Source organism: Tasmannia lanceolata, unplaced genomic scaffold, assembly GCF_043159265.1.
Source record: "Tasmannia lanceolata isolate RefF3 unplaced genomic scaffold, GAP_Taslan_0.1 ptg000008l, whole genome shotgun sequence".
In the NCBI taxonomy this organism is placed as follows: Eukaryota; Viridiplantae; Streptophyta; class Magnoliopsida; order Canellales; family Winteraceae; genus Tasmannia; species Tasmannia lanceolata.
Genome location: NW_027518685.1, coordinates 23040364 through 23066890, shown reverse-complemented (window position 1 = coordinate 23066890; position 26527 = coordinate 23040364). Strand labels below are relative to the sequence as shown.

At 39.0% G+C, this 26527-nt stretch overlaps 1 protein-coding gene across 1 annotated transcript; it reads left to right on the top strand.

Moving 5' to 3' along the window:
- The first annotated feature begins 288 nt into the window (after positions 1–288).
- LOC143884859 (lysine-specific demethylase JMJ13-like) lies at positions 289–24816 on the top strand. The gene is made up of 11 exons (XM_077388682.1): positions 289–694; positions 4404–4788; positions 9035–9191; positions 9273–9492; positions 10384–10437; positions 10518–10597; positions 10692–10969; positions 11130–11534; positions 12343–12755; positions 12907–13182; positions 23967–24816. The coding sequence occupies exons 1-11, from the start codon at positions 692–694 to the stop codon at positions 24396–24398; spliced, it is 2703 nt and encodes a 900-aa protein (XP_077244797.1). The 5' UTR covers positions 289–691; the 3' UTR covers positions 24399–24816.
- The last annotated feature ends 1711 nt before the right edge of the window (positions 24817–26527 follow it).

Genomic DNA, 26527 nt, shown 5'->3' with positions numbered 1-26527 from the left:
GAAATAAACACCCTTTTTGTATGACGAAGATACCCCCAATTAATTGTGCTTGTTATTATTGTTATCTTAACCGTCACATGTGGACAATGGCCTTTTTGGTAAACTTACATCCGTTCCACGTCGGGTAAAAAGGAAAGAACGGAACGTCGGGCAACGTTACGCGTTCCCGTCAAACGGTGTTTGGTTGAACCACCAACAACTACCGCTTTCTATTCCCATTTTTTGTTTTTTTTCTAGTTTTTTATTCGATTAGTTTAAATACCCCTCTCTTACCTTTTTTTCGGTTTTCTTATTCTAAACCTCCTTTCTAGATTTCGTACTATTCCTCTTCTGTTCTCTTTTCTCGCCGGAAAACCTCCTGTTTTCGCCGGAAAACCTTCTTTTCCGCCGGTATCTTCTTTTCTTATACTCCTTCGGCCTCTTTTTTTCCCTTTTCTTCTAAGAAACCTTCGAATTTTTCGGCCGTTTTTTTGTTCCTTTACTCATCAGAAAGAAACTTCCGATCTCGGATCCTGATTTGTTCATATTTTTATATCTGGAGTGTAATGTGGATTTGCCTTTTGCCTGAGGCCGTGTTTTTTGGATCCGAAACGTTGCAGATCGTTTTTTAGGGTTCTTGTTTTGAAGGATTTTTGCTCTTCTTTTGCCGATTCGATTTTACGGCGGAGGATTTGAGAAAAGGCGTTATGAAATGGTATGTTGTTTAAATCTTTGATTTCTTTTCTTTTTTTTTTCCGTTTTATTTTTCTTTCTTGTTTTGTCTTTTTGTATTCGGATTTTCTCACGGCGCATTATGTTGTTGTTGATTTTCTGTTGGATCTCATATAGGCGTTTAAGTTTTTTAAGTGATAGATTGTTAGGATTGTTGTTAATTTCGTAATTGCAGAGGAAATTTTTTCCTATTTTTGTCCAAAGAATCTTCTTTTGTTAGTTTGATCTACAAATAAATATGCAGAGGAACTATTTTGCTATTTTTGTCTAAATATCTTCTTTTGGCTGTTTGATCTACAAATAAATATTTATTTTAACTGAATCAACGTTGCGATAAATAAACGAATCCAAGATCGAGAATTTTTCGGTTCTGTATTGTATACACATGAATTACTATTCCTATTTTTGTTATTATTAGTTTCATTATTATCATTAGGATTGATTATTATTCTTCACACTATTATTATTATTGTTGTTATTATCATAATTATTATTGTTATTATTACTATCATTATTACTAGTATTATTATCATTATCATCATAATCTTTTTTATTACTATTATTATGGAGTGTCTTTAATTTCGCGCAATGCCAATTCAGGCCCATCTTTTGCAAGAGAGAAGAACACCTCCTAGTTGAATTTGTCTTATTCATTTAATTCATATGAGGTGGCACTTCTATCTTGAAAAATAAGGGCTGCAAAATTGCCTAGACACTTACTATACAAAAAAAAATTGCCTAGACACTTATATTATTAATATTAAAATTATTATTATTGGAGGAACACTAAACTGAAGGGAACCCCTGCAAAAAATCTCCTAAGAGCTCCCCATTGGATCCACATCACCCAAGCACATTTATCATTACTATATACTGTCCTTATTTCCAAAATTTGTGCTCTCGCGAGTAGAAAGGATGCCTTGACGAATACAGACAAAGAAAACATGGTAAATTGCTTGAGCATTTTCAATGTGTGAGAAGGACACCCTTTTCGAAGTTATGACCACAGTCAGGGAGCTTGCCTCTAGGTTCGAAGAAGAGATCGGAGGGCCCTGTGGATGTGATTCTCAATCAAACCCAGGATACCCGAATATGTCCTCTGTACCAATATGTACTTGTATGTGTCTCGAGCACTGATAAGAAATGGTTCTAGGGTCGTCTTGCATATGTAATTCTCAATCTATCCAACCATTGCAACTGCAGTCAAATTAGTTTCTCATGGCCAATGTATATCGCAGTGCACCTAAATCTCACACATGCACAGTCCACAGGTGCAAACATATATAGCAACATATTCAATAACTACAATGGATTTGTCTAACTGCATTTTGCTGTAATAGGTATTATAGGCATATTATGTTATCTATAGTGTGTTCAATTGGATCGTACTTTGTGCCTCAACCTTGATGTTGCAGGTTCAATTTTAGCTCACCATCCAAAAAGAATAAAAAAGAAAAATTTATGCATTATGAATTTTATGGTTTTGTTAACTTACCAACTTCTCCAACAGCTTAAGCTTTTGGAGAAAGGCGTTGTTTATCTTTTATACTTTAACACTCCCCTGCACGTGTGGTCCACTTGGCAAACACGTGGCACATGTGGTCCCACTTTGGGCTGACCATCGCATGTGGATTTTTGCTATCTGGGAGGTTTGAACTCGAGACCTTAAGCTTTTAGAGAAGTTGGTAAGTTAACATGGTATCAGAGCCAAAGGTCTCGAGTTCAAACCTCCTGGATAGCAAAAATCCACATGTGATGGTCAGCCCAAAGTGGGACCACATGTGCCACGTGTTTGCCAAGTAGGCCACACGTGCGGGGGAGTGTTAAAGTATAAAAGATAAATAACGCCTTTCTTCAATAGCTTAAGCTTTTGGAGAAGTTGGTTAGTTAACATTTAATCTTGTGTTAGTCCAACTTTTTAGTTAACCTATTATGTACCCTATTATGTACCAAGAGCATAGTTGGATATATTGGAATAAAGGGGTACCAAAATATTGTTGGAAAAAAAATCATATAGATTTTCAACTTAAGTTGCTCTTGTTAAAGTATAAAAGATAAGTGACGCCTTTCTCCAACAGCTTAAGCTTTTGGAGAAGTCGGTAAGTTAACATGGTATCAGAGCCAAAGGTCTCGAGTTCAAACCTCCCCGATAGTGAAAATCCACATGCAATGGTCGGATCAAATTGGGACCACATGTGCCATGTGTTTGCCAAGTGGGCCACACGTGCGGAGGAGTGTTAAAGTATAAAAGATAAATAACAAGCTTTTGGAGAAGTCGGTAAGTTAACAGCTCTCTCTCTCTCTCTCTCTCTCTCTCCTCTTTTGTTTTTCTAGTAAAAGGAGGGGTAGGGTAAAAAGTGTGGTATTGTTTACGAAAGCATGTTGTAAGATGTAGTCAAGGTTTTAAATTTCGGTTTTCGGAGCTAATTTCGCTCCTATCCGAAACTGAAATTTTACCCGAAATTCCATGATGGGCGCTTGAAATGTCGTTTTTTTCCGAAATTTCTGCTGAAATTCTGTAAAGGAATAAGAAATTAATATTTTATCTTATATTTCGCCGAAATTTCCAAAATTTTGACCGAAATTTGGTACGTTTCGGAAATTTCCGTTTTGGAACGTTTCGGTTTCGGTGTTCCGAAATTTCTGATTTAGGTCGAAATTTAAAACTTTGGATAGGAAATTTGATGAATCTAAAGTAGTAGAAATTTTATTCGGGATGGACTTGCCAAAATACATGCATTTGAGGTTTCTGTATGACATGGATGTACATCCCTTACTATGATTTAGCCGACACTTTGAATTTATTGCTGACACATGTGTCCACAGACTCCACACGTGTCGACACTCCTTTCAACACTTTTAAATATAATGCTAGAAGTGTCAGAGCACTTTTTTGTACCTTGTCAAATGTGATATTCTGTTTTATTATTGAATATTCTGTTTACCTCTTTTATTATTAACTCTTCTTGTATTATAAACTCTTCTTTTATCTCTTCTTTAACTAAATATTTGTTGCCATATACCCTACCCAAGTCTAAAATCCTAAACAAACTCTTATTCTAATATTATATTCATTGTATCCTATTAGTCTCCTTTTTTCACTGCATATTGCAGACGGAGGAGAACTAGATTAAATTGATGAATGCATATATATTTGATTATCTCATGTTTATTTTAGATTATCGTTGATTATTCCTAAGATTTATTTGTTTGTTAAATGAATATCGTATTTATATAATTGCGAATTATGATAATAATCAATAATTTTATATGTATGTACTTGTATGGGTGGGTTACCATTTCTAGATTTTTAGGGTTTGTGATGCTATACACCTCATATCTGTGTGGAGTTCGAATCCGCGTGCTTATATTTTCTATTTTAGGCGTGTTCCCATTTTTTAATTTTGGGAGTTTGTCATGTCCGACACTCTGTGTCCGTATCGACACGTGATACTCGTGTCCATGCCCACAATTCATAGTTTCCTTATCAGTCTCGGTGCTTACATAGATTCCTTATCGGTCTCAGTGCCTACATAGATTCCTTATCAGTCTCAGTGCATACACTGCCATTCACCTTATTTGCTAGGTTTTGTTATTTCGAAATACGTGATTTGCATAAATCTGTAAATTGCATTTCGATTAAATATTTCTTTAAAAGTGTGTTTTCTGACCTAGTTTCACTTGTTTGGTAGGTGGAAGGAAGGGTTTGTTTGTCCAGAGAGGCTAAGAATGCACTAGAAATTCTGAAGCGTAAAAGGCTTCAACAAATGAATTTGGGCATTGTGCCTAAAGGAGTAAATGTTAATAATACGATGACAAGAAGTGGAGGCGATGTTTTGAAAGCTTCATCATCGTGTGGAATGAGATTTCATGGAAATGCAGATGCAATTTCTCGGATAAGGGGTGCTTCTGATGTAAAGGATATTTTTTCAAAACACATAGTGGATAAATTTGACACAACTGATTTAGGATGGATAGATAAAATTCCAGACTGTCCTGTATTCACTCCCACAAAGGAGGAATTTGAGGATCCTTTAATTTATCTGCAACAGATTGCACCCATTGCTTCAAAATTTGGTAAGGTTTTTATTGTTTGAAGTTTCCTTGATCTGGTTCTATATGTTCAACTCGAAGTAATGCTAATAGTTGTGTTTTTCTGTCAACTCTTTTTCAGCTTGAGTCTGACTTTGCCAACTGTATTGTATTTAGGAACTTCAAGTGTCTTTTTTCAACTATATCGTCATTTGTTTAACTGAAAATAATGCTTCTATTTTGGTGCTTTAAATTGTATGTTAATTTGCTATAGTTTGATAATTTGATTTGGAAAATTTCAGCTTTTAGGGTTTGTTTTTATTGAATTCTGTGTTTTGGCACTTTTCAAAGTTTTAATTTAGGAGTGTCTATTCTATTGTTGTTGATTATGGCTTATTTTTTCTGATTGTGTCATTTTCTTTTAGTTTGGTGAAAATTGTTTCTGGAGTTTACATTTCATATGCAAGTCTTTAGTCTTTACGTTGTAACTGAATTGTTTTTATTTGACTTCTGCCCTATCTTTTTATGCAAAATGCTGATTCTGTTGGTGAAAAAAACATGTATTTGAAGCACCAAGTTACCCAACAGCAGGGCCTTTTGCAGATTATGGGCATAAACGTGTTTGTTAACAGTTTATTAGAATACTACCGAAAGGAAAATCCAACTCATCTATAGAAAAAGCTTCAAGGCTATGTTTCTTGGGTGTGGTACGAGTGTCAGAATCTGAAACTAGTAGTGATGTGCAAACCTCCAAAAAAAGATTTTTGTTAAGTTTAATGACAAAACTATTCAAGCTCTTTGAAAGTTGGGGGATGGCCCCATGGAAAGGGAAAGGGAAGATTCTCTAGCAAGTGTCCTTTTTAGCCACTATATGGGTATTATGGAAGGAAAGAAATGCAAGTATTTTCAAAGGTTATACAAAGGGAGGACAATTTATCTTCAATACAGCAATTGCTTTAACTATGTCGTTTGTGAAAACTCTACCGTCCTTTAGATTTGTTTCTGCATACGATCTATGGTATGGTTGGAGAGAGATATGTGGGGCGGATAGAAATGAGCCCAAAGTAATCATGGCTTGGGCGCCTCCTTCTCGTGGCATCCTAAAGTTGAATTTTGATGGATCTAGTGTGGGCAATCCAAGCCCATCAGGTATTGGTGGACTATTGAGGAACGATGAGGGAGGAGTGATTTGGGCTTTTAGAGGACCCATTGGTGAAGCAGATGCAAATGAGGCTGAAGTTAGAGCAATCCATCAGGGCATCAAGTCGCTTCAAAATGTGGATTTAAACAAACTAGTAGTTGGTGGGGATGGCAGCATAGATCAAAAACAGTACCTTGGCGTTTTGCAGCTTATTTTGATAAAATTAAGGATAGGGTGGGGATGGCATCCATCTCTTTTTCACATGTTAGGCGCTCTGCCAATGCCAAAGCAGATAGGACTTGCAAGAGTTGAGGTGTTCAAAGAAAGCTTGGAACTCTTTGATTTTTTACCCCCTAGTTTTGTTTTGTATTTTTTCTTTCTCTTCGGGTTGTTTTCTCATGTATCCTCGGGTACCTTCTCGGTCTCTGTTTGCTTTAATGGAATCTTTGTCATTAAAAAAAAAAGTGTAATTACAAAACTTCAGCCTTATGTTGATGGAACTTGGAAGGTCTTTTCTCCCAAGGAGCTAAATGAAATGTCCGAATTCCTTGAGGCTAGAATATGTAAAGGTAATGTATTGGTTACTAGTCCTAAGGAAGCCCAAACATCAAGCCACAATTTGGTTGGGATTGGCCCATGTGCTATGACCAACCCAAGGAATGTTTGGTCCATCTCCCCCCCCCCCCCCCCCCCCACACACACACACACACACACACAGACAAAACCCCTCTGAGTTGGTGCTTTTTCAAGCTGCAACAGTGCCTCAGCCGCTAATCAGGATTCACTATCTCTGCCACCTTGTTCTTCTTTCCCATGCTCACCCTTGAGAAGGTCGGATTTGTTTTTTGGCACCCCATTCTACAGGTCAGATTTCCCTTTCGACTCAGGTTTCTCCGCCACTGGGGCTTTTCATGGCCATTATGCCTCGGACTCCCAAGGGCAATCTCAGCTCCAGTTGTCTATCTTCAACATGGGCTGGTGCTCTGTTCCAGATGGTCCCATGAATGCCAAGGAGATGCAACACCAGAAGTTTGCTGGCCAAATATTTGACATGTGTTTTTCTGCTTGTGAAAGTGGGTGTGATCAACCTCGAAGGAGGTTATGGCTGATCTCACAGTGGAAAGGAAGGTGGATGTCCTGATAATTCATGAATCAAGATCAGGCAGGGTGTGAAAGTACGCTTTTTTTATTGATCACCCTCCAAATTGACATGTTTGCTTTCTTGGCCTTATCCATGGCCACATATAAATACGTCATAATAGGATTGTCTTGGATTGTCTTGGTGATCCACTGGACTAGGAAGAATTATCCGACAATATTTGAACAATATCCATTCTTAGCTCAGGTTGACATAAGTACTGCCAAATTATTGGAGGCAAACATTTGTTGGAGAAATTTCTTATGAGTAATAAGGCTCTGCGTTGCTAAGAAGTTTGTGGCAAACATCGCAGTGGCTATCACCAATAAACTTGTTCCTCTTTAGTAGCACCACCCTTATATGAACCCGGTTATCTTTCAAGCTCTCTCAATATGGTATTTTGCTATTATTATAGAGAACGCTTATGGTTTTTCCAGGTTCTCCAGCAATAGGTCTATGCAGTGTGCTACACAAGGGGTCCAATAAAAACACCTATCTCTCACTTCCAATTTTTTCCTGCACCTTTATAACCACGTTCATGATCCCTAATAAACAGCATAAATAGAAGGATCTTCTTTTCATAGCTCCCTTCCAGTCAGCAGGACATAATCCATACTACATCCCTAGAGTTAATGCTGATTATGTAGATAAAAGGTCAAAACAAGCTGAGAAAGAAAAAACAGCATGTCTCCCTTAAGGACATAGTTTCAAAACTCCCCAGCGCCATCGTGGAATCCTCCGAATCGACTCCCTTTTACCTTGGCCGCGTTCTTGTCCGAGGCCGTGTTTTGCCCTACGAAATCATCAAAACTCCTTTGACTCTCCTCGTTCCGAGTCGAATAGGAGTGCTTTGGCTGCATTTTGACCCTCATCCTCGTTTTGAAACATTGCGTAAGGGTTTAGAAGGGAGAGGTGATAGTTTCATTCTCATAGTCGAAAAAGGTTCAGTAAACCTAAGGCACTATATTTTATTTTCCGAGATGGTCATCTCTGAGAACATGTATTTCAGTTCTAGATGCATAAATGTAAGAGAACAATGGGAATCAGACATCAGACATATCCGAAAAGGTGCTGGAGGGCATGATTCATAAATCAAGTGAAATATGGGTTACACTCAGGAGATTCTGTTTTTTGATCCTTTTAAACCTCTTGTGTTTTTGAAGAGTGCCTATACCAAAATCCTTATTAATGTTAAAACCATAATAACATTAGAAAAAATATCTACTTTTTAAAATTGTTGCTTATTTCTTTCAGATATTCCAATTTATTTTCAGGAAGAGATTTGTTTATGAAACGGTGGGCCAGTATAGATGCCAGTTCTCATTAACCATCTTGATTGGCTAGGGGTACCTCTTTAAAATGGCAGCCTAGTTCTCACACAGATTTGCAGTTTCAGGAGTAGATTCAAATTCACACTAGTCATGTTGGATTTATGTCAGTTTCTACCTCCTAAAGATGTTAGGTGACTTTGGTTCTATCATACTTTCCTGATTTATGTTCTCCTGTTGTGTAGTAGTAACATGATATTTCTTTTCTTTTCTGTTCTTGCAGTTACCTTTCCACCTTTCTCTGATATTTAAAGTTATAGGAAGTCATCTATTCTGTAGATAAATACTAGTCCCATAATATTTATGTTGCAGAAAGCCATATTTGGTCTTGGTCATTGTCTTCTTTTGTGTTACAGTTTTGGGGTCAGAATAAAAAAAAATGTTAGTCAATTCAGAGCATACCATCCTGTGATGGATCTTTCAAATGCATTTATTTGGATAGTTGTTGTCTATAGTTTATGCATACACGAGAGTGTGAACAGTACTTTTTCAATTTTTGTCAGTTCAACTGTTTTAAAAATTTATTCTCATTCAGTTTATACATACGCAGGAGTGTGAACGGTACTTTTTTTCACTTTTTTGTTAGTTCAACTATTTGAAAAATTCATTCTCACTCAATGCTAGGTGTTTTCGCTTTTCTTATGCTCAAATACATGCAAGTAAATCCATACTCTTGACATTCAGGTATATGCAAGATTGTATCCCCTTTGAGTGCTTCCGTCCCTGCGGGTGTTGTTTTGATGAAAGAGAAAGTGGGTTTCAGGTTTACAACTAGAGTACAGCCTCTACGGCTTGCAGAGTGGGACACAGAAGATAAGATGACCTTTTTCATGAGTGGAAGGTAAGTTATTATTTTAAACAGAAAAAGAATTTCTTGTCTTTTTAGTTTCTATAGTTTGTGAATATCAACATGGTCTTTCAGAAATTATACATTCCGTGATTTTGAGAAAATGGCGAACAAGGTGTTTGCTCGAAGATACTTTAGTGCTGGATGTCTTCCTGCTAAGTACTTGGAAGAGGAATTTTGGCATGAAATAGCATGTGGGAAGACAGAAACTGTTGAGTATGCATGCGATATTGATGGCAGTGCCTTTTCATCTTCTCCTAACGATCAACTTGGAAAAAGCAAATGGAACTTAAAGGTGTTGATTCTTTTAGAATTTCATACTCTCATGTCCTTTTTTCTAGTGGAAATTCTTTGTCCTTTACTCAACAATGCTAAACTGCTCCTGTTTTTAAGTTGAATGAAAACCAAAATTAGATTGATCGGAAATCAAGGGTGTGTTCGGCAATCATGATTAAAATGGATTCACCCGTTTTATTAGACGCGGAGAATGACATCAGCAAGAAAATCGCCAAAACTCTCGTTCGGCAAAGAGACCCGCTAGGTCTGTTTCTTAAAATTCTACTTTTCTGCCTGAGAAAAAGATGGGATTCTGCAGAGCGACTCGGAGTCGCTCCGTAGATTCTCATCGTTCCGTTTCCTGCCCGATTCTACGGAGAGAATGAGAATGCTTGCCGAACACGACCCAATTTTCTTTGTGTGGGGAATGGGGATACAAGAGCATAACATGAATGTTGTCATCTCTCCTTCCTGCGTCTATTTTTCTTAAAGATTTAAAGCATGCTGTGAGTACTTGGTTGCTGCCACTTGGGATATACCTATATACTAGAGATTTAAACCATCTTTTGTTTCGTTGTCCACATTTGTGTTTTGTTTAAATTTCTTTCAAGTTCTTGTTTTCCTGCTGTGAGTACTTGGTTGCTGCCACTTGGGATATACCGATGTACTAGAGATTTAAACCATCTTTTGTTTCCTTGTCCACATTTGTGTTTTGTTTAAATTTTTTTCAAGTTCTTGTTTTCCTGGTAACACTTGGCAGTTTCTTTGGGGAGATATACTAGCTGTTTCCACAGCATCTAGCTCCACTTCTAATTATCTACATTTAATATTTGAACACAATTGACCAGGTTTTTTTGTTTGTTATCTCCTGTTATAGTTGGTTTACTTTTGTGTATGTTGTGATTTTTAGAAGCTCTCTCGGCTACCCAATTCTACATTGCGACTTCTGGAGACTGATATTCCGGTACTGTTATTCATTTCTTACGCTTTCTTATATTTAATAGCGGTTGTAATGTCTTTCTTAACATATTAGGTTCATTTCAGGGAGTAACAGATCCCATGCTTTACATCGGAATGCTATTCAGTATGTTTGCATGGCATGTGGAGGATCACTACTTGTATAGGTATCTAATTATTATTTTCTTGCGTTTGGGTGTCATATCTTCATTATTCTTGGTTTGAAATGCATTTTATTCACCTTTTTTTGTGCCCCGGCAGCATGAATTATCATCATTGTGGCGCATCAAAAACATGGTATGGGATTCCAGGTCATGCAGCTCCCAACTTTGAAACGGTAGTTCGGGAGCATGTTTACACTCATGGAATTCTATCCACGGAAGGAGATAATGCGGCATTCGATGTACTTTTGGGCAAGACAACCATGTTCCCTCCAAATATTTTGTTAGAACACGGTGTACCCGTCTATAAAGCTGTACAAAAACCTGGGGAGTTCATTATCACCTTTCCTCGGGCATATCATGCTGGATTCAGTCATGGTAAGATGCTCTAGTATTATTTTTAAAATTTTTTTTGTTATTTCTCTGGTACTCATTTTCCAATTTATTGTTCCATGACTAACTGATCCTTATTAAGGTAAAGTTATGCCACTTTCTGCTAATTCTGTTACAAATTACTTTTCTGTTTATATAATTGCAGGTTTTAATTGTGGCGAGGCAGTGAACTTTGCAAATGGTGATTGGTTTCCATTGGGGGCAGTGGCTAGTCAACGTTATGGACTTCTTAATAGGATGCCTCTCCTTCCACATGAGGAGCTTCTTTGTAAAGAAGCTATGCTGCTTTCTAAGAGATTGTCAGTTACAGAACCCAAAGATTTGGTTCTTTCGTCAACAGATTTGATTTCTCAGCGTTGCATAAAGTTTTCCTTTGTGCATCTCATGCGGTTTCAGCATCGTGCTCGCTGGTCAATCATGAAATTAAGAGCATGCTCAAGCTTTTCTCTAAATTCCCAAGGAACTGTACTGTGCAGCCTTTGCAAACGTGACTGTTATGTGACATACATCAAATGCAACTGCCATTTGCATCCTATCTGCCTTCGCCATGGTAATTGTCTATTACTATTTTGCTTGTAGACTTACTAAGTGCTGTTATCATCTATTTTCTATGATTTAGCCGACACTTCGAATTTATTGCCCACACACGTGTGATGCAGTGTCGACACTCCTTTGGACACTTTTAAATGTGGGCGTGCGGACACATTTTTGTACCGTGTCAAGTTTCATTTTATTTTATCATAGAATACTGCGTTTACCTCTTTTATCATTAACTCTTCTTTTATTATAATTTCTTCTTTTAGATCTTCTTCAACTAATATTTGCTGTAATATCCTCTCTCCTAAACCTAAAACCCTATTCAAACTCCTACTCCAATATTATATTCATTTTTCATTTTGGTCTCCTTTCTCGTTGTGGCATATTGAAGATGGAAGGGAACTAGATCAAATTGATGAATGCGTTATTATTTGATTAATTCATGTTTGTTTTAGATTATAGTTGATTAATTCTAAGATCTATTAGTTTGCTAAATGAACCGTGTTTATCTTGTTATAAATTATGATAGTAATCAGTAATTTTATATATATGTGTCACCATTTCTAGATTTTTACATGTTGCCATGTCAGACAACTTGTATCTGTGTCAAAACTCGACGTGCAAGTTCGTATCCACAAATTATGATTATAAATACTTTCTATTTTAGCCGTGTCCTCTTCTAAATTTTGGCGGTTTGCCATGTCCAACACTCTACGTCCATGTCAACACGCGACACTCGTGTCCGTGTCCACAAATCATTGTCTATTTTATATTTGGAGTTTTTTCTTTATCAAGTCTGATTCCCTGTTTGTGCAATTCAGAGACTGAGGCAAGGGATTGCTCATGTGGCGACAATCGTGTTCTCGTTGTAAGGGACGGTCTTCCGGAAATGGAAGCTGCATCCCAGAAGTTTGAGCAAGAATATGGAATTTTAGAGGAGGTTATTCAAATCCAAAAAGGTGATGATTCATGTCCGCAGCCGAATTTGTCATCTTGCATTGAAGAAGATGGATACACTCCATATTGTGAGATAAAATTTGATATGAACCCTGAATTAGTGGGACCAGCTCAGGGACAATCACAAAGTCCTTCTTGTGTTTCTCATTGTCTACCAATGCTGAATATTGGGAAAGAATTTACTAACTCTGATATGCCAGAAGCTACTTTGACTTCTACTGCATCAACCATATGTTCTTCCGTAGTGCCAGATGAAAGGTCTTCCTTGCACGATGATGTAAGCTTTTCCATTTTGAGTGGTTAATTGTGGATATACTCTGTTTTTTCCATGTTTCTAACCATTGTGCATTGGGTGAACCACAGGCTTCCTATTTTAAATTTGTGCTGTTTTTATGATATAAATTATTTCCTTAAATTTCATTGTGCAGGGGAGTTTAAATGTTAACAAAGGAAAAATCTTTCCAACGAAGAGTTCTGTAAAAGTGTCAGGCTCTGCACCTGATTCTTCACAACCCTCTTCATCTTATAATAAACACTCTACTACCAATCAAGACAGTTCTTCTGGGGTGCAGGCCATGCCTATTGTAGCTCAAGACAGCGATGACTCTGATTCTGAAATATTTAGAGTTAAGCGTAGAGCCACTATGAATGTAGAGAAAAGACCATTGGACAACATATCTACCTCGAAATTTCCTGAACAGCAGGTATAATTTCATGTTCTGTATATTTTCTTTTTGATGGATGATATCTAATCCTGTTTGTGGTGTGCAGTCCAATTTCTGTCATCGTAGATATGATCCATCATCTGTAGACTTTAGTTTATTTATTATTTTTATGAGAGACTTATTTAGTTCTTTTTTAGGATTTATTTCTCTTATACTTTTTACCCTATTTCCGGGGATGTTCACATCAACGTATTCTCTCATTTTCCTCATAGCTTACCATCACTTAAACCCAAGTTCATACCATGGCCTACCACTTAATCCTCACTCAACCCTTCTTTTATACCATTGGTTCTCTTAAAAGCGCCCACCACTTACTCACTTAATCCTCTCTTTTATTCCATTGGTTTCCTTTAGGGGCTCACCCACTTAAATCACGCCACCCCCCCCCTTTTATATAAAAACACAAGTACCCAACACCCCCCTCTCAACCCAAGTTTTGTGAAATCAAAAAAGGGAAGCCCCCTTCCATTTAAAAAAAATAAGGGAAGCCCCCTCTTGTGTGTAGGTACGCACTCCCCCACCCACGGTTGGATTCGTAAGCCGGTCCCTTCTACTACTCTTTTTGACCCCCCACGGTTGGATTCATAAGCTATCCCCTTTTACTCCTCACTCACATCCCACAGTTGGGTTCAGAAGTCGCCTTCTTACACCCCCCCCCCCCCCCCCTCTCTCTCTCTCTCTCTCTCGGTTGAGAACAACCAGTTTTTCCTCTCTTTGTCTTGCTCTCTTCCGACACTGTCTGCAGCGGATGATCAAGGCTTCAGGTCCGGCACGTCTTACCGGGTACAATCCATTTGCCCTCTAATTTCTATAGCATATTTTCCCCCAACATCACCCTTTGAACCTTCATCTTCTTTTTATCCCTTTTCCTATCAGTTTTACTCCTAGTTCTGGCCCAACCAGCTCTACCCTTGTCACCCATACTAACCTGAACCTATTTCCAACTCCTTATTATCTTACCCTATGAAGCCTTTTGGGTCATATTTAGGTGGTTTTTAGTAGATCTAATTTTCTTGGATAGATTTGCCTGACATGTGATTTTTATTCATTAGAGGATTGTTTTCTTCATGTGGTAGTATGGAATCTGATTGGATGAATTAGATTTCTTTTGATGGTTGAATTTTGAAGCTTGGTATTTTTTGAAAATCCTTGTTATATTTGAATATTTCTGGTTTGTTTATGCTGATTTGGGAATGCATATTGCTGTTTTACTGAGATAAAACCATATATTGCTCCTAAATTATGAGAAACATCCGCGAAGTTATGGGTTTGGATCTATATGATCCCGTTGCTTTTGCTGCTCATCCTCCATTGCCCTGTAAACTATGATAGATCCGCAGACTTCTGCAGATAGCTAGAGCCTCTAGTCAGTTGTTCTGAGGCTTGTTCATACTCTGCTTGCTCTCAGTAAAGTGCAGCTTGTTATGCTATTTCTTACCTTCTCATGGTCCAACCTGCTGATCCTTTCTTCCTTTTTCTTACTTAATGGTCTCACCTGCTAATTCTCTCTAAAGGGGGTTCCTTTGAGCAGTGTGCCACCCACTTAAAGTATTGTTAATCCTTCTGATGCCATGGGTTTTGTTTCCTTTATGTTTCTTTATTATTTTTTTGGGTTATTATGGGAACTTTATTTAAAATATCATAAAGAAATTACAACTGGGTTAGCCCCATTGCTAAAACATCCCTATTGTCCCTGTCAAACCAATTTGTTGGGCTTGAGGTGTGATGCATGAAACAAGTTGGATTTCAGAAGTGCCCCTAAGGGCCCTTTGGGTGTGGGCTGCAAGTTAACTTGAGGGAAGTTCCAACTTCCATGGTTAAGGAATGAAGGCCAAGGACATTAAAGGTTCGTTGGCTTCCAAGCGGCATTGCACGTGCAGATCAATGCTGAGGCTAGAAGGAGTGTTAATCGTAAGCATCACAATGCGTATTATAGTGGGGATGGATGACTTGCCATGAGTTCAAATTGGGTTGGCTTTGGCCATTTATGCGAGACATTGATCTTGTAAATTAGTTCATCATGGAATGGGTTGTTGCTTGAATGACCAAGTGGAAGGGCTTGGCTAATTGGAGCGTGGCTTGGTTGCATCTTATGCCCAGGTTGGCTTTAGCTGTCTTGGCAGCATATGTAGTCTTGCATACCTACTTATGGAACGACCCTGTGCCTTGAGAAAACGAGTCGAAGGACTTGACAGCATGGAGCATGGCATGACTATGCCTTGTACCCGATTGAATTTTCGCTCGTGCAGGACTTATGGTCTTGCAAGCACGACCTCATGTGTGAACGACCGAGTTGTAGGACTTGATGGATCGGAGTGTGGCACTGATGTGCCTCACTTCCAGGTGGGAACTTGTGCATTGCTTTAGGGCTTTGTATAGTTTAGCACTTTAGCTCATGATGCATGAGGGTGAAGAGGTTGGAGCGTAATGCTGGGCATGATAAGGGCGAGCCGTGACCATTCTTGTGAGGCATCAGGTGTCGGGCACGTATGGCATATGGTATGTTGGGGCACCACATGGGATTGTTGCGGAGTAAAAATTGAATCCAGGTACCAAGCCTTCATAAAAAAAAAGAAAAAAAGAATCCATGTGACAGTTGGTATCATAGCAAATATAGGACACATTTGCGTGTGCATGGTCTGATGCCAGTTGGTATCAAAGGATTTTGGCACATTGGTGTATGGATTCTTGGTATCGGAAGTGTCACTACCTAGCATGGCTGTGATGATGGTCATCCTCATTGGTTCATCCCTCGGGTGCAGAACCACAAGGGAGTTGGAGCTTAAAGTTGGATTGGGAGCTAAAATGTTTAATCCTGTTCTTGCAGCTTGGAAAATTGAGTTTGTGGTGCCCAATCTATTTGACGTGTGGGATGGGTCTAAGGAACATAAGATTGAACACGGAAAAAATGTGTGGGCTTCCATGTGAAGTGTGGGCATGTGAGTGCAAGATGACAGAATGGATGCTCTGGGAAAAGGGAGTAAAGAGCAGAAGCGCGGAAGTGTAGGTGCCATAAAATATATTGAGGATGATTTGTGTCGTGTGGAAGGCAAGAACTGATATTGGGCAGATTGAATGACAACATGAGTGGAGAAGGTCACGAGAATTTGCAAACAATAGAAACGTCTGGTTTAGGAGTGAACTCCTAGGCAATATAAGGGTGAAAGGGCAAAACGTTGCCCCAGAAAATAATCTCAGGGAAAAATCTCCCTTTTCATTTTTCCCATTACCTTTTAACAAGATGTCCTTACAAGTAGAAGAAGAAATATTCTAAATAACATAATACAAGAAAACAGAAACATGCAGTTGTTGCTTAAACAACTCAATAAAATTAAAAACTTTCTATTGCTAAAATGTGAGCAACTAAATATGCAATAACTTGCTATAACCTAAAAGAAGGAAGATAATGCTAATGCATAAGCCAAAGTAGGCAATGCTAACGTGAATGTGATAACCTCCTAAAAATATGCTAATGTTATCATGAATGTAATAACTTCCCAAAAATATGCTAATGTAAGCATATGTGAGATCAATGCATATTCATGTGAATGCCAAGCACACATGCGAAAGCAATGAAATCACAAAACATGCTATTAAGGATAAATGAGGCCCATCGGATTTGCGCGTCTCGTCCTTTTTGGATGATCCATCCACGCCATGTGGGCCATGACCAAATCGCTATGCGTCCCTGTATCAAGAACTGCGTGGAAGTGTAGGTACCATAAAATATACTGAGGATGGTTTGTGTCGTGTGTAAGGCAAGAACTGCTCTAAAGGCTAAGGGGAGAATTTTCTCAAAAAATGGTGCACTATATTTTGAATAGTGCACCATTTTTTGTAAGTGGCATGAGCAGAGAGTTCTTCTTGATGTAGCGAACTTTGCTGGATGAATTTTCTCAAAGCTTCATGAAGTGAATACTAACAATTGTTAGAGAATTGGTAGGCACTTGCCAGGGGACCCATGTGTTCAACACAAGTTCTAGAGTGGCAGATGGGATTTACCCATAAAGGAGTGGTTTGGTACTTTGGTTTTGCAGCGAAGCTTCTCCAAAGGGATTTGTGTGCTAAATATGCCGGCACTTCAGAAGGTGAAAGACAACTAGGAGAGATGGGTTGGCCATGTAGTAGTGTTCAGACTTCCTATTATGGCAGAGGCCAAAGGAAATGATATTGGTGTGTGCTTAATGGTTTTCCCTCAAAACATGGTGTGTTTTGTGGTGAAGTTGTATATTGGTGGAGACCAAAGATGGATTGCGTGAAATAGTGTGAATTGAGCTTGAAGAGTGTGGTGGTGCGCGACCACGTTGACATGAGTCGATGGTAGACGGAACATACAAAACATTTTTATTACGATATCTTAAGAATGATGTCCATTTTTGGGGTTGAGCCTCGAGCTCAGTTGGTAAAGAATATGTTCTTTCACCCTGAGGTCAGGGGTTCGATCCCTGCTTTCCTATAAAAAAAAACAAAGGAATGATGTCCCCTTTTTAGGATTGACATTGTGGCTTAAGGTTAAATGGTATGCTATTGAAAATCATTTTGAGCGAGGAACTTCTATTGAATGTTTGCTCAAAGCGAAGGCTAACCAGTTTGAGGAACTAGCATGTTGATCTTGGAGTGAAGTGTTAATGCCGAGGTAACAAAGCATAGAGCCATAAAGGGTAACCTTGGCCGTTGTCTCAAGTGCTGAAGATACATCCTTACGGTGAAGAGGATACGAGAATGCTATGATAGTTGGAAGCTTTAGTGGCGTGATTGTTGAGAATTAGGATGATGCGTTCGAAGGCCTTGATTGGTGTCTCATGGTGTGGTTTGTTCAAGCATGTGTTTTTGTTGCGGTGGTATTGAGCTCATACAATGCTTGCCAGTTTGAAGACTACCGTGCGTGAGACGAAAGGACCTTTCGGACTAGGTGATAGATTAGTTGCATAGGTAGTAATTGGAGAGCATCGATGGATCTTGGCAAATGGGGTACGTGGTGAAAGGCTCAAAGACTCGAGGGGTCAACGGGGACCCAATAAGACTGTTATTTATTGTTGGTATCTAAGCAAGTAGGTCATCGTGTAGGTGAAGAATGATGTTAGGCTAAGCATGGAGTTGACCTCTCCCCATGGGGAGAGTCAGTTTTCTCGGAGGTGGTGTGACCATTGAGTTGGTTTCTTTGGCTTGTCCTATCGGCAGTTGAATGTATTGTAAGGTGCAGTTCACCTTTGGAGACTTGAAGTGGGAAAATATGTGAAAGATTGCATGAGTTGAAGCCAAACTAGAGCAAGTGTGCTATTTTGGAAGATTGCTCTAGGGGCTGAGAATCCAAAGGGAATCATGAGATTGCTTAAATGAGTTTAAGTCAGATTGTTCAACTCACTTATTTTGTAGTGTTTAGTGGGCACAACTATGGAGGGTTGGGTAATGGTGAGCTTAAGGGAATGAATAACTAGTGTTAGCACAAAAGTTAGAGGACTGGGAGGATGTCAAACCTAGGAATGCGGCTGGATTCAAGGAAGACTAGATGTGCATAATGGGTCAGATAGGAATCAGAGGGAGCAAGTTGGTTTGAAAGAGTCAATTTGTTGAAGCACCTAGTCTAGAGGAATCTGTTCTCAACAATTCTGAATTGTTTGTGGTTGTGGAGCCGATTGATGAAGATTGCTCGAAGTTGACAAGGGCATCGATGTTATCAAGTGGGGGTAGGGGGGTTTTAATGGTCAAATCAGTTGGTTGGTGACGAGGTGGGACGCAGGCATGATGTGCACATTGAGAGTGCCAAGTTGGGCCCAAACACGTGAGTCGAGCAGGCCAACTGGCTATATGCAAGGGCATTTGGTGGTCCATGATAGGAATTGGGTTGTGTGACAGGGATGCTGTGGTGAGCTATGCGGATAACTCTTCACTTTGAGTTTGAACCCAAAGGACAAAGGGGGAGGCCGTGATGATTGGGCGATGAGTTGGGTGGGGCCTGACCTTGCTAGAGGAATATTTGGACAGTGGAATTTCTGAAATACCTAAGGGATATCTGGGTGCGAATTGCGAGTTGTCTTGAGGGACACCCCAACTGTTTTGGTTGAAGGATGATGACCAAGGACAATGATGGTTTGTTGGGTTCTAATCGGCATTATGCACAAGGATCGATGTTGAGGATAGGGGGAGAATCATCATTAAACAAAATAGTTATTGCACCATTCAAAAAAAAAAAATCGTAGTTATTCTTGTGGCAACGATGAATGACTTTGCATGAGCTTGTACTTGGTTGGATTTGGCCATTCATTTGAGATGGTGGTGGTCTTGCATGCTAGTTCATGGCATTTTGTTGTGGCTTAAACGACCAAGTTGAAGTGCTTGGCAGATTGGACAAGTGGCATGGTCATGCCTGTTGTCCATGTAGGCTTTAGCTCTCTACGCAAGATTTCTAGTCTTGCGTGTCTTCTCGTGGCATGGCCATGTCCCTTGATTGATTGAGTCAGATGACTTGGCAGAGTGGAGCGTGGCATAACCATGTCTCCTATTTAGTTGGCTTTTAATTGCTTGTGTATGGCATATGGTCTTGTAAATTGGTTCATGGCACAACCTCATGCCTTGAACAACCAAGTCTAGGACTTGATGGAGTGGACCATGGCACGTATGTGCCTCACATCCATGTGGAAAGTTGAGCGCTTTAGGGCTTTGTATCAGTTGGGTTGTTGTGCAGGAGGGTTATGAACATAGTTAACAAAACATGATACTCAACTCAACTCAACTCAACTCAACTAAGCCTTTGTCCCAAACTAGTTGGGGTCGGCTAATGAATCCTTTAGAAAATTTCCGTGAAGAAGGTGAAAGGATCTCCCAGGCTCAAATTGACTAAGTCTAAATCCTGACACTAGTTGGGTTTGTCGACATGGATCATTTTCTTGCATTCTCTCCTATCCAGTCATGTTCTCTGTTATGCTCCTAACCCTCAAGTCTTAACAAAACATAATACATAAAAAAAAAGGGACCTGAAAAATTCAGGTTTAATACAGTATTGGTTTTTTTTTAAAAAGCAATAAAAACGGTCAAATAAACGAAAACACGAAAAAAATGCATTTAATGCGTTTAAAATTTCGTGGTTGCTTTATCAATATCATGGGCGAGATCATTATCATCATTCCGTTTTGTTTCCGCTTATGACCTATTGGAGGGGTGGAAAGAGATTTGTTTCAGTGTGGAGAGGCGTCCTCTGATTGTACAACATTAGGAGGCTCCTCCGTGTGGGCTGTTCAAATTGAACTTTGACGGGTCAAGTCTTGGCAACCCAGATCCTGCAGGAGTTGGAGGCGTCCTTAGAGACTCTGAGGGCTCTATTATTTGGGCCTTTTTTGGTCCCCCAAGCATGGCAGACGCTAGCGAGGCGGATCTAGGCGGAGGGAGGTTAGATCGGTCTCCAAGGGCATTAACTGCTTGGACAATGCATTATTGGATAAGGTTATTGTGGAGGGAGATTCAAACATTTTTTTTCAGTGGCTTCGTGGCTCGGCTGTCCCTCCGTGGAGATTGGCACATTTCTTTAATGAGATTTCAGATCGGGTGCTTGGGTCGTCGATTATTTTCAGTCACATTCGTAGAGCTGCTAATAGTGTAGCAGATCGGTTGGCAAGGGAAGGGGTGGGAAGGCCTGAGCCAGAGATGTTCGACTTTCTTTCTCCATGACTTTGTTCTTCTTTTGCATTTTTTTGCTCTTTGTGTTTCTTCTATTCTTCTTGTAATTACCAGGGGATCATCTCGGTCTCCCTTTTCTCATTGAATAAAATTGCAACCATTCAAGAAAAAAAAACGTTTACAATTTCGTCATTTATAAATTAAAATTTTGCCACTTACAAATGGGAAAGTTGGCCAAAAAATGTGTGATATGTGTTTTAAACATTTTCCTCGAAAAAAAAAGAGAGCCATAAAAGTCTTAAACGACGTATTAAACGACAAACCTACAAAATGCATTTTTTCTGTTTAAAACGAAGTTTTGCTAACTATGGTCATGAGGTTCGAGCTTAATGTTGGACACGGCGAGGGCAAGGTAGTAGAACGGTAGCAGTCGAGGGGTTTGTAGTTCAGGCATCAAGTGGTGTTAGGTCATAGGTGCATTGGGGCTTCAAGGCATTCTACTAGAGATGGATGCCCCTGCACATGTCATATGGCATGTTTGGGGTTCACATGGGGTTTCAAAGGGTCATTTCTTTTCCTTTCATTGGCGGGGATTTTCTATTTTTTTTTTCTATAAAGCAATTGGTTTTTCATCACATGGTGTTTGTGTAGGTTATGGTTTCTTGAAAGGGCAGTGATATTGACTTCCAAATATCTTAAATCGACCCCCCATGTGTCTTTTTCTCTCTAACCCAGAGGAGAGAGAAAGACACATGGGGAGTCGATTTAAGATATATGGGTCGATTTATCACTCCCCTTCTTGAAATAGGTATTTTGCTATTGGATTGGATTATTTTCCTAAATTTTTTATTCAATTCAATATTGTCTCATTTCTTTCTTTATTGTTTCATTTACTTTTTCGTTTATTGTTTTAGGAAACTGTCCCCATGTCTAGATTTTTGGATGCTATGTCTCAAATATCTCCGATATTTTCAAAATATAGCGATTTTATCACGATATTTTGATTAAATGGCAAAATCCCAAAATAATTCCAAGAATTTTAAAAATATAGTGATATTTTCATTTACCACAATAATATCAAGATATTTTTACGATATTTTTTATTTTTATTTTTTCTTAATTTATATATTTTTATATATAATAAATAATTTTATTTTATCTTTTTCCATGATATAAACCCCACAAATAAAAAATTAATATGTCCCGAGAATCTCCCTTTCTGAGGAATTCCCTAGAAAGATATTTGTGACAGTCTGGATGTAGCAGTGCCAGACACTTGAAGCTTGGTACACATGCCCAAGCAACACTGGCAATATGGTGAAAGACCCTCATCTTGTTGATAACACTTAGGGAGGGGTAGGCATATTGATAGACATTTATTACCAATTTCATTAAATTCATCTCGGGACAGTGAGTGAGATTTGACAAAGCATTCTATGCAAGGTGAACATTAGATAATTTGGAGGAAGAATAGCATAGCAAGTTGGAATCGTAAGCTGTATTCATGATCTCTTAAATATGTGGGATTACTTTGAAGGACATTAGTTTGAACCCTCAGAATTAGGGGACCCACATGTTGAAAGAGTGTTGAAGAGACCAACCCCCAGTGACAAGGGCCGAAAGACATGCTTTTTTCTGTTCCAGTTGGAGTCATTCTCCTATTTTGAAAACCCACTTATTTAAACTCCATAGGTTAGATAGAATTTGAAAAACTAGTGCCACATCTAAGTCCTGCACATCAAGCTTGGCAGGTTGGGTGGCAACCCCGTGGAATAAAAAAGGTAAAGTGCTTTGGGACCTTTGCTTATTAGCTACTATTTGGATCCTTTGGAAAGAGAGAAACGCAAGAATCTTTGACGGGGAGCCAAATCCCCTTTTTCTCTATATAAAAATAATTGCATCTGTTATTGCCTGGGTTAGGGCTACCACCCCTTTGTTTCAATTCGTCTCGGCATATGATCTTTGGGAGGGGTGGTTGGAGGTGTGTTTCAATAGAGAAATCCGATTGACGATCAATCAAGCTTGGCAGGCCCCGCTAGAAAGCATCTTGAAATTGGACTTTGATGGCTCTAGCTTGGGCAATCCAGGCCCCGTAGGTATCGGTGGAGTTTTGAGGGATTCTATGGAGGAACCCTTTGGGCCTTCTCGGGACCTATTGGAGTCTCTGACACTAGTGAAAGTGAAGTTAGAGCGGCTTATCAAGGCATAAAGCATCTGGATCAAAGCTTAATGAATAACACAATAGTAGAAGGAGACTCTTTAGATGCTATTCGCTGGCTTAAAGGGACGGTTGTGCCTCCTTGGAGATTTGTGCACTTTTTTGACGAGATCCAGGACCGGATTGAAGGATCCTCATCTTTTTTTGTCATGTGTGAAGATCGGCTAATAGTGAAGCTGATAGATTAGCACGGGAAGGGGTTGGAAGATTGGGCCTTAGGATGTTTGACTTTTTGCCTCCTTTAATTTTTTTTTTCTTCTTGTATATTCCTTGTTTCTTCGTTTGTATTTTTAACCTGTCTGTACTCTTTTTGGGCGGACCATCTCAGTCTTCCCTTTCTTTAATGAATCTTCACCATTCAAAACAAACAAACAAAAAAAAAGGTTAGATAGAATTCATAGAAAATCTGTGGAATAAAGCTAATAACAGGCCATTTGGTTGGCTTGGTAGATGTTTGCATGTTGGACACCAGTAGACATTTTTTTTATTGTAATATTTTAGGAGGGGGTGGGTGCATTCATTATATCTGAAGAAGTGAGTTTTTAATGACCCTTTCTTCTTAATTTCTTTCCTCAATGGCTGTACTGGCCTGCTGATGACTGTATGTTTGTAATGTTTCCAGCTTTTATTTTCTTGAATTTTACGAAGATTATAGGTCTTACCAAAAAAATAAAATGAAATGTGTATCTGTTGCTTGGGCAATTCTTATTCCTACATTTTCTCATTTTAAATATGTTGTTTCATCTAAAGATGGTTTTGTGTTATTTCTATACTTACCCATTTTAAATAAAGCATTATCATTTTATCATCTGGGGCCAAAGTTTGTCATGTCTCTGGTTACAGACACAAAGAAGCATGTGATCCTCCTTTCTGTATAAACTTTCAACAGGGCAAATATGTGATTAACAATTGCATCAATTTTTCTTTATAGGTGCTTAAACGGCTGAAGAAACACCATGAAAAAGGCAGGCACAATCAGTTGCCATTGCCAGACTCCATTAACCACAAGCCCGAGCTGCATTTAGGCTCAGCTATTCATTCTAAAGAAGCTCCAGTTTCTGCTCCAAATAGGGCCTGCCCAGGAATTTCTCCAATCTCCAAGTTCAAGTCACCATCAACAGACACAAAACTGGGCAATGTGGGTAATGCCACAAAACCTAGATCAGTAGAACAAATAAGAAAGGATAATTTTCAGCTTAACACTAGAAAGGCTGCCATAGAACCACCTTCTATTGAGATTGGGTCAAAGCGTCTGAAAGTCAGAGGCCCGTCATTTCCCAGTAGTGAGCAATCCGGATCAAAATGTCGATTGCCAGAAAGTGAGGAAAAATCCAGAAAGCTTGGGGTGTCTTCTAGGGCATGACAGAACTAACTCCATTTCTAATGGGGGGTCTAACAACAGAAAATAGACATTGATTCTGAAGGGGGCGGCGATTAACAGGGTGAGTTTAGAAGACTAAAAACTGGATTCTTTGTGCAGAGCCTCAAATTGAGGCCTTCGCACGATCATTGGATTCTTCTTCGGTTCTCTGCCGGGTTTTTTCATCATTGGCAGGGGAACTAGCAAGCAGACAGACAGAAAGAGAGAGAGGTAGAGAGTGATGTGATTCAGTTCAGATGTATATTGTTTTATCAATTCTTTTGAGAAAGTGGGTTATGCCACTGGTCTCTATAATAGTCTGCTGCTTCCCTTCAAGTTCTTTATTCTTTATGACAATCAAGTCATTTACTTAGGAACTAACTTAATAAAAGGAGAAGCTTGGATGGTTTATAAGAGTGAATTGAGACAGTAATGTCAACTTTCAACAAGATCAAGGGTTTGATTTCATATAGGTCTCCATGTGAGATACTGGAATTGATGTCACCATTGATCCCCTTGTACTGTCTGCATTGTGGTTCGGATTCGCAGGTATAAAATGCGGTTATGATCGATTGTGGAGTATAAAGTGCACCGCAATCATCCTTATAATCTTTCTCTACTTGTATCTAGTAAACTCAAATTTCTGTTTGAATGAGAGTGAAAAGGAGGGATTCTCATAGAAGTAGTGCTTGAATTTTTATTAAAAATGGAGAAAAGAACAAACACAGCTTTAATTTTTAGTCCAATAATCAGGAGAAATAAACACGTAAAGGTGGAACGATGGAAGTACCACCCTTGATATTTGCTGTTGGATCAAACATCAAGGGTTGGATGATGAGTACGTGTTCTCAATAATCAATATTGGGCTCAAAATTGGTTCTCAAAATCCTAAACAGGGCCTTAACTAGATCCTGAAGTTAATTCTAGACTGACCCTGCAGATATGAAATTGTATCTACCCCGGACTATAGGTGGGCTAGTCCATTGGATCCGTCGGTCCGGCCCTCTCCATTGACAGTCCTACTGAAATGGGATCTAAAAAACAGAGCTTTTAGCCTTTTATACTGTGCATGGCTGTGCAGTAATCGTACAGCCAAAAAGTAAAACAGGGCCCACATGAATGGATGATCAAAACCATTCATTTTTTTTATACTCACCATAGATAGGCTATGCCCCAAAAATGGTGGCCATTGGATGATCCCAACCCTTCAATTGGTAAATGTTTCTACACCGTGCCGTCCAATTTAAATCTCCACAAATCGAAGGGTCAGGATCATTCTATTACCAGCTGGCATTAACAAATGAATGGCTTAGATCATCCATTCACATGGGCCCGTTTCATAGGATCTTTTTTCTAACAAATCCATTTAGTCATAAGGAGAGATTTCCAATTTGACATGTCTGTGGATGAATTGAGTAAGCATTTAGCATCATCTCTCTGTTTGGCATTCAAGGTAATATGTTCCCTTTGAAAAACACTCGTAGATACTCTTATATAACTCGATGGGACCTTGAAAGCTTTGATTCACATTCCAAAGAACAGAATTGCCTGTGAGTTAGGTTAGCCAAAGAATCGAACAATAGAGATTTCAAACTAAATATTGAGAATGTTACAAAGTATGCAAGACCAAGAACATGTGGGGTAGTGAATTGACAATATGAGCATAAAATCTTCAAAATGAGAAATAAAAAAGACAAAAAGACGATGCGTGAGACATATGGTTAGATCTAATAATAAATTAGGTATGATGGGGGAATTATTGTATGGAAAAAAAATACATTAGACAGACCAAACAAACTAGATGATGTGAGACCCATCTCCATCATAAACATGAACATATGTATGGTTAATGAGCTTTTCATCCATGGGCCTCACTATGTTTAAATAATGGGTGAAGGTCTATATCACTATTTCAAAGCTCTCCTGCATCCTAATCGAACCCTGATTCGACTCTTTTTTACCTTGGCCGAGTTCTTATTCTTCTCAGTCAATTAAAATTCCTCTGACTTTCCCACATTATGATCGAGTCAGCCGAGTACCCACGTTCGCATTTTGAAACATTGATTGACACTTGTGATCAGCATAAAAGTAAACTTGGGTCTTAAATTTATGGTTGAATGATAGTTTTCCAG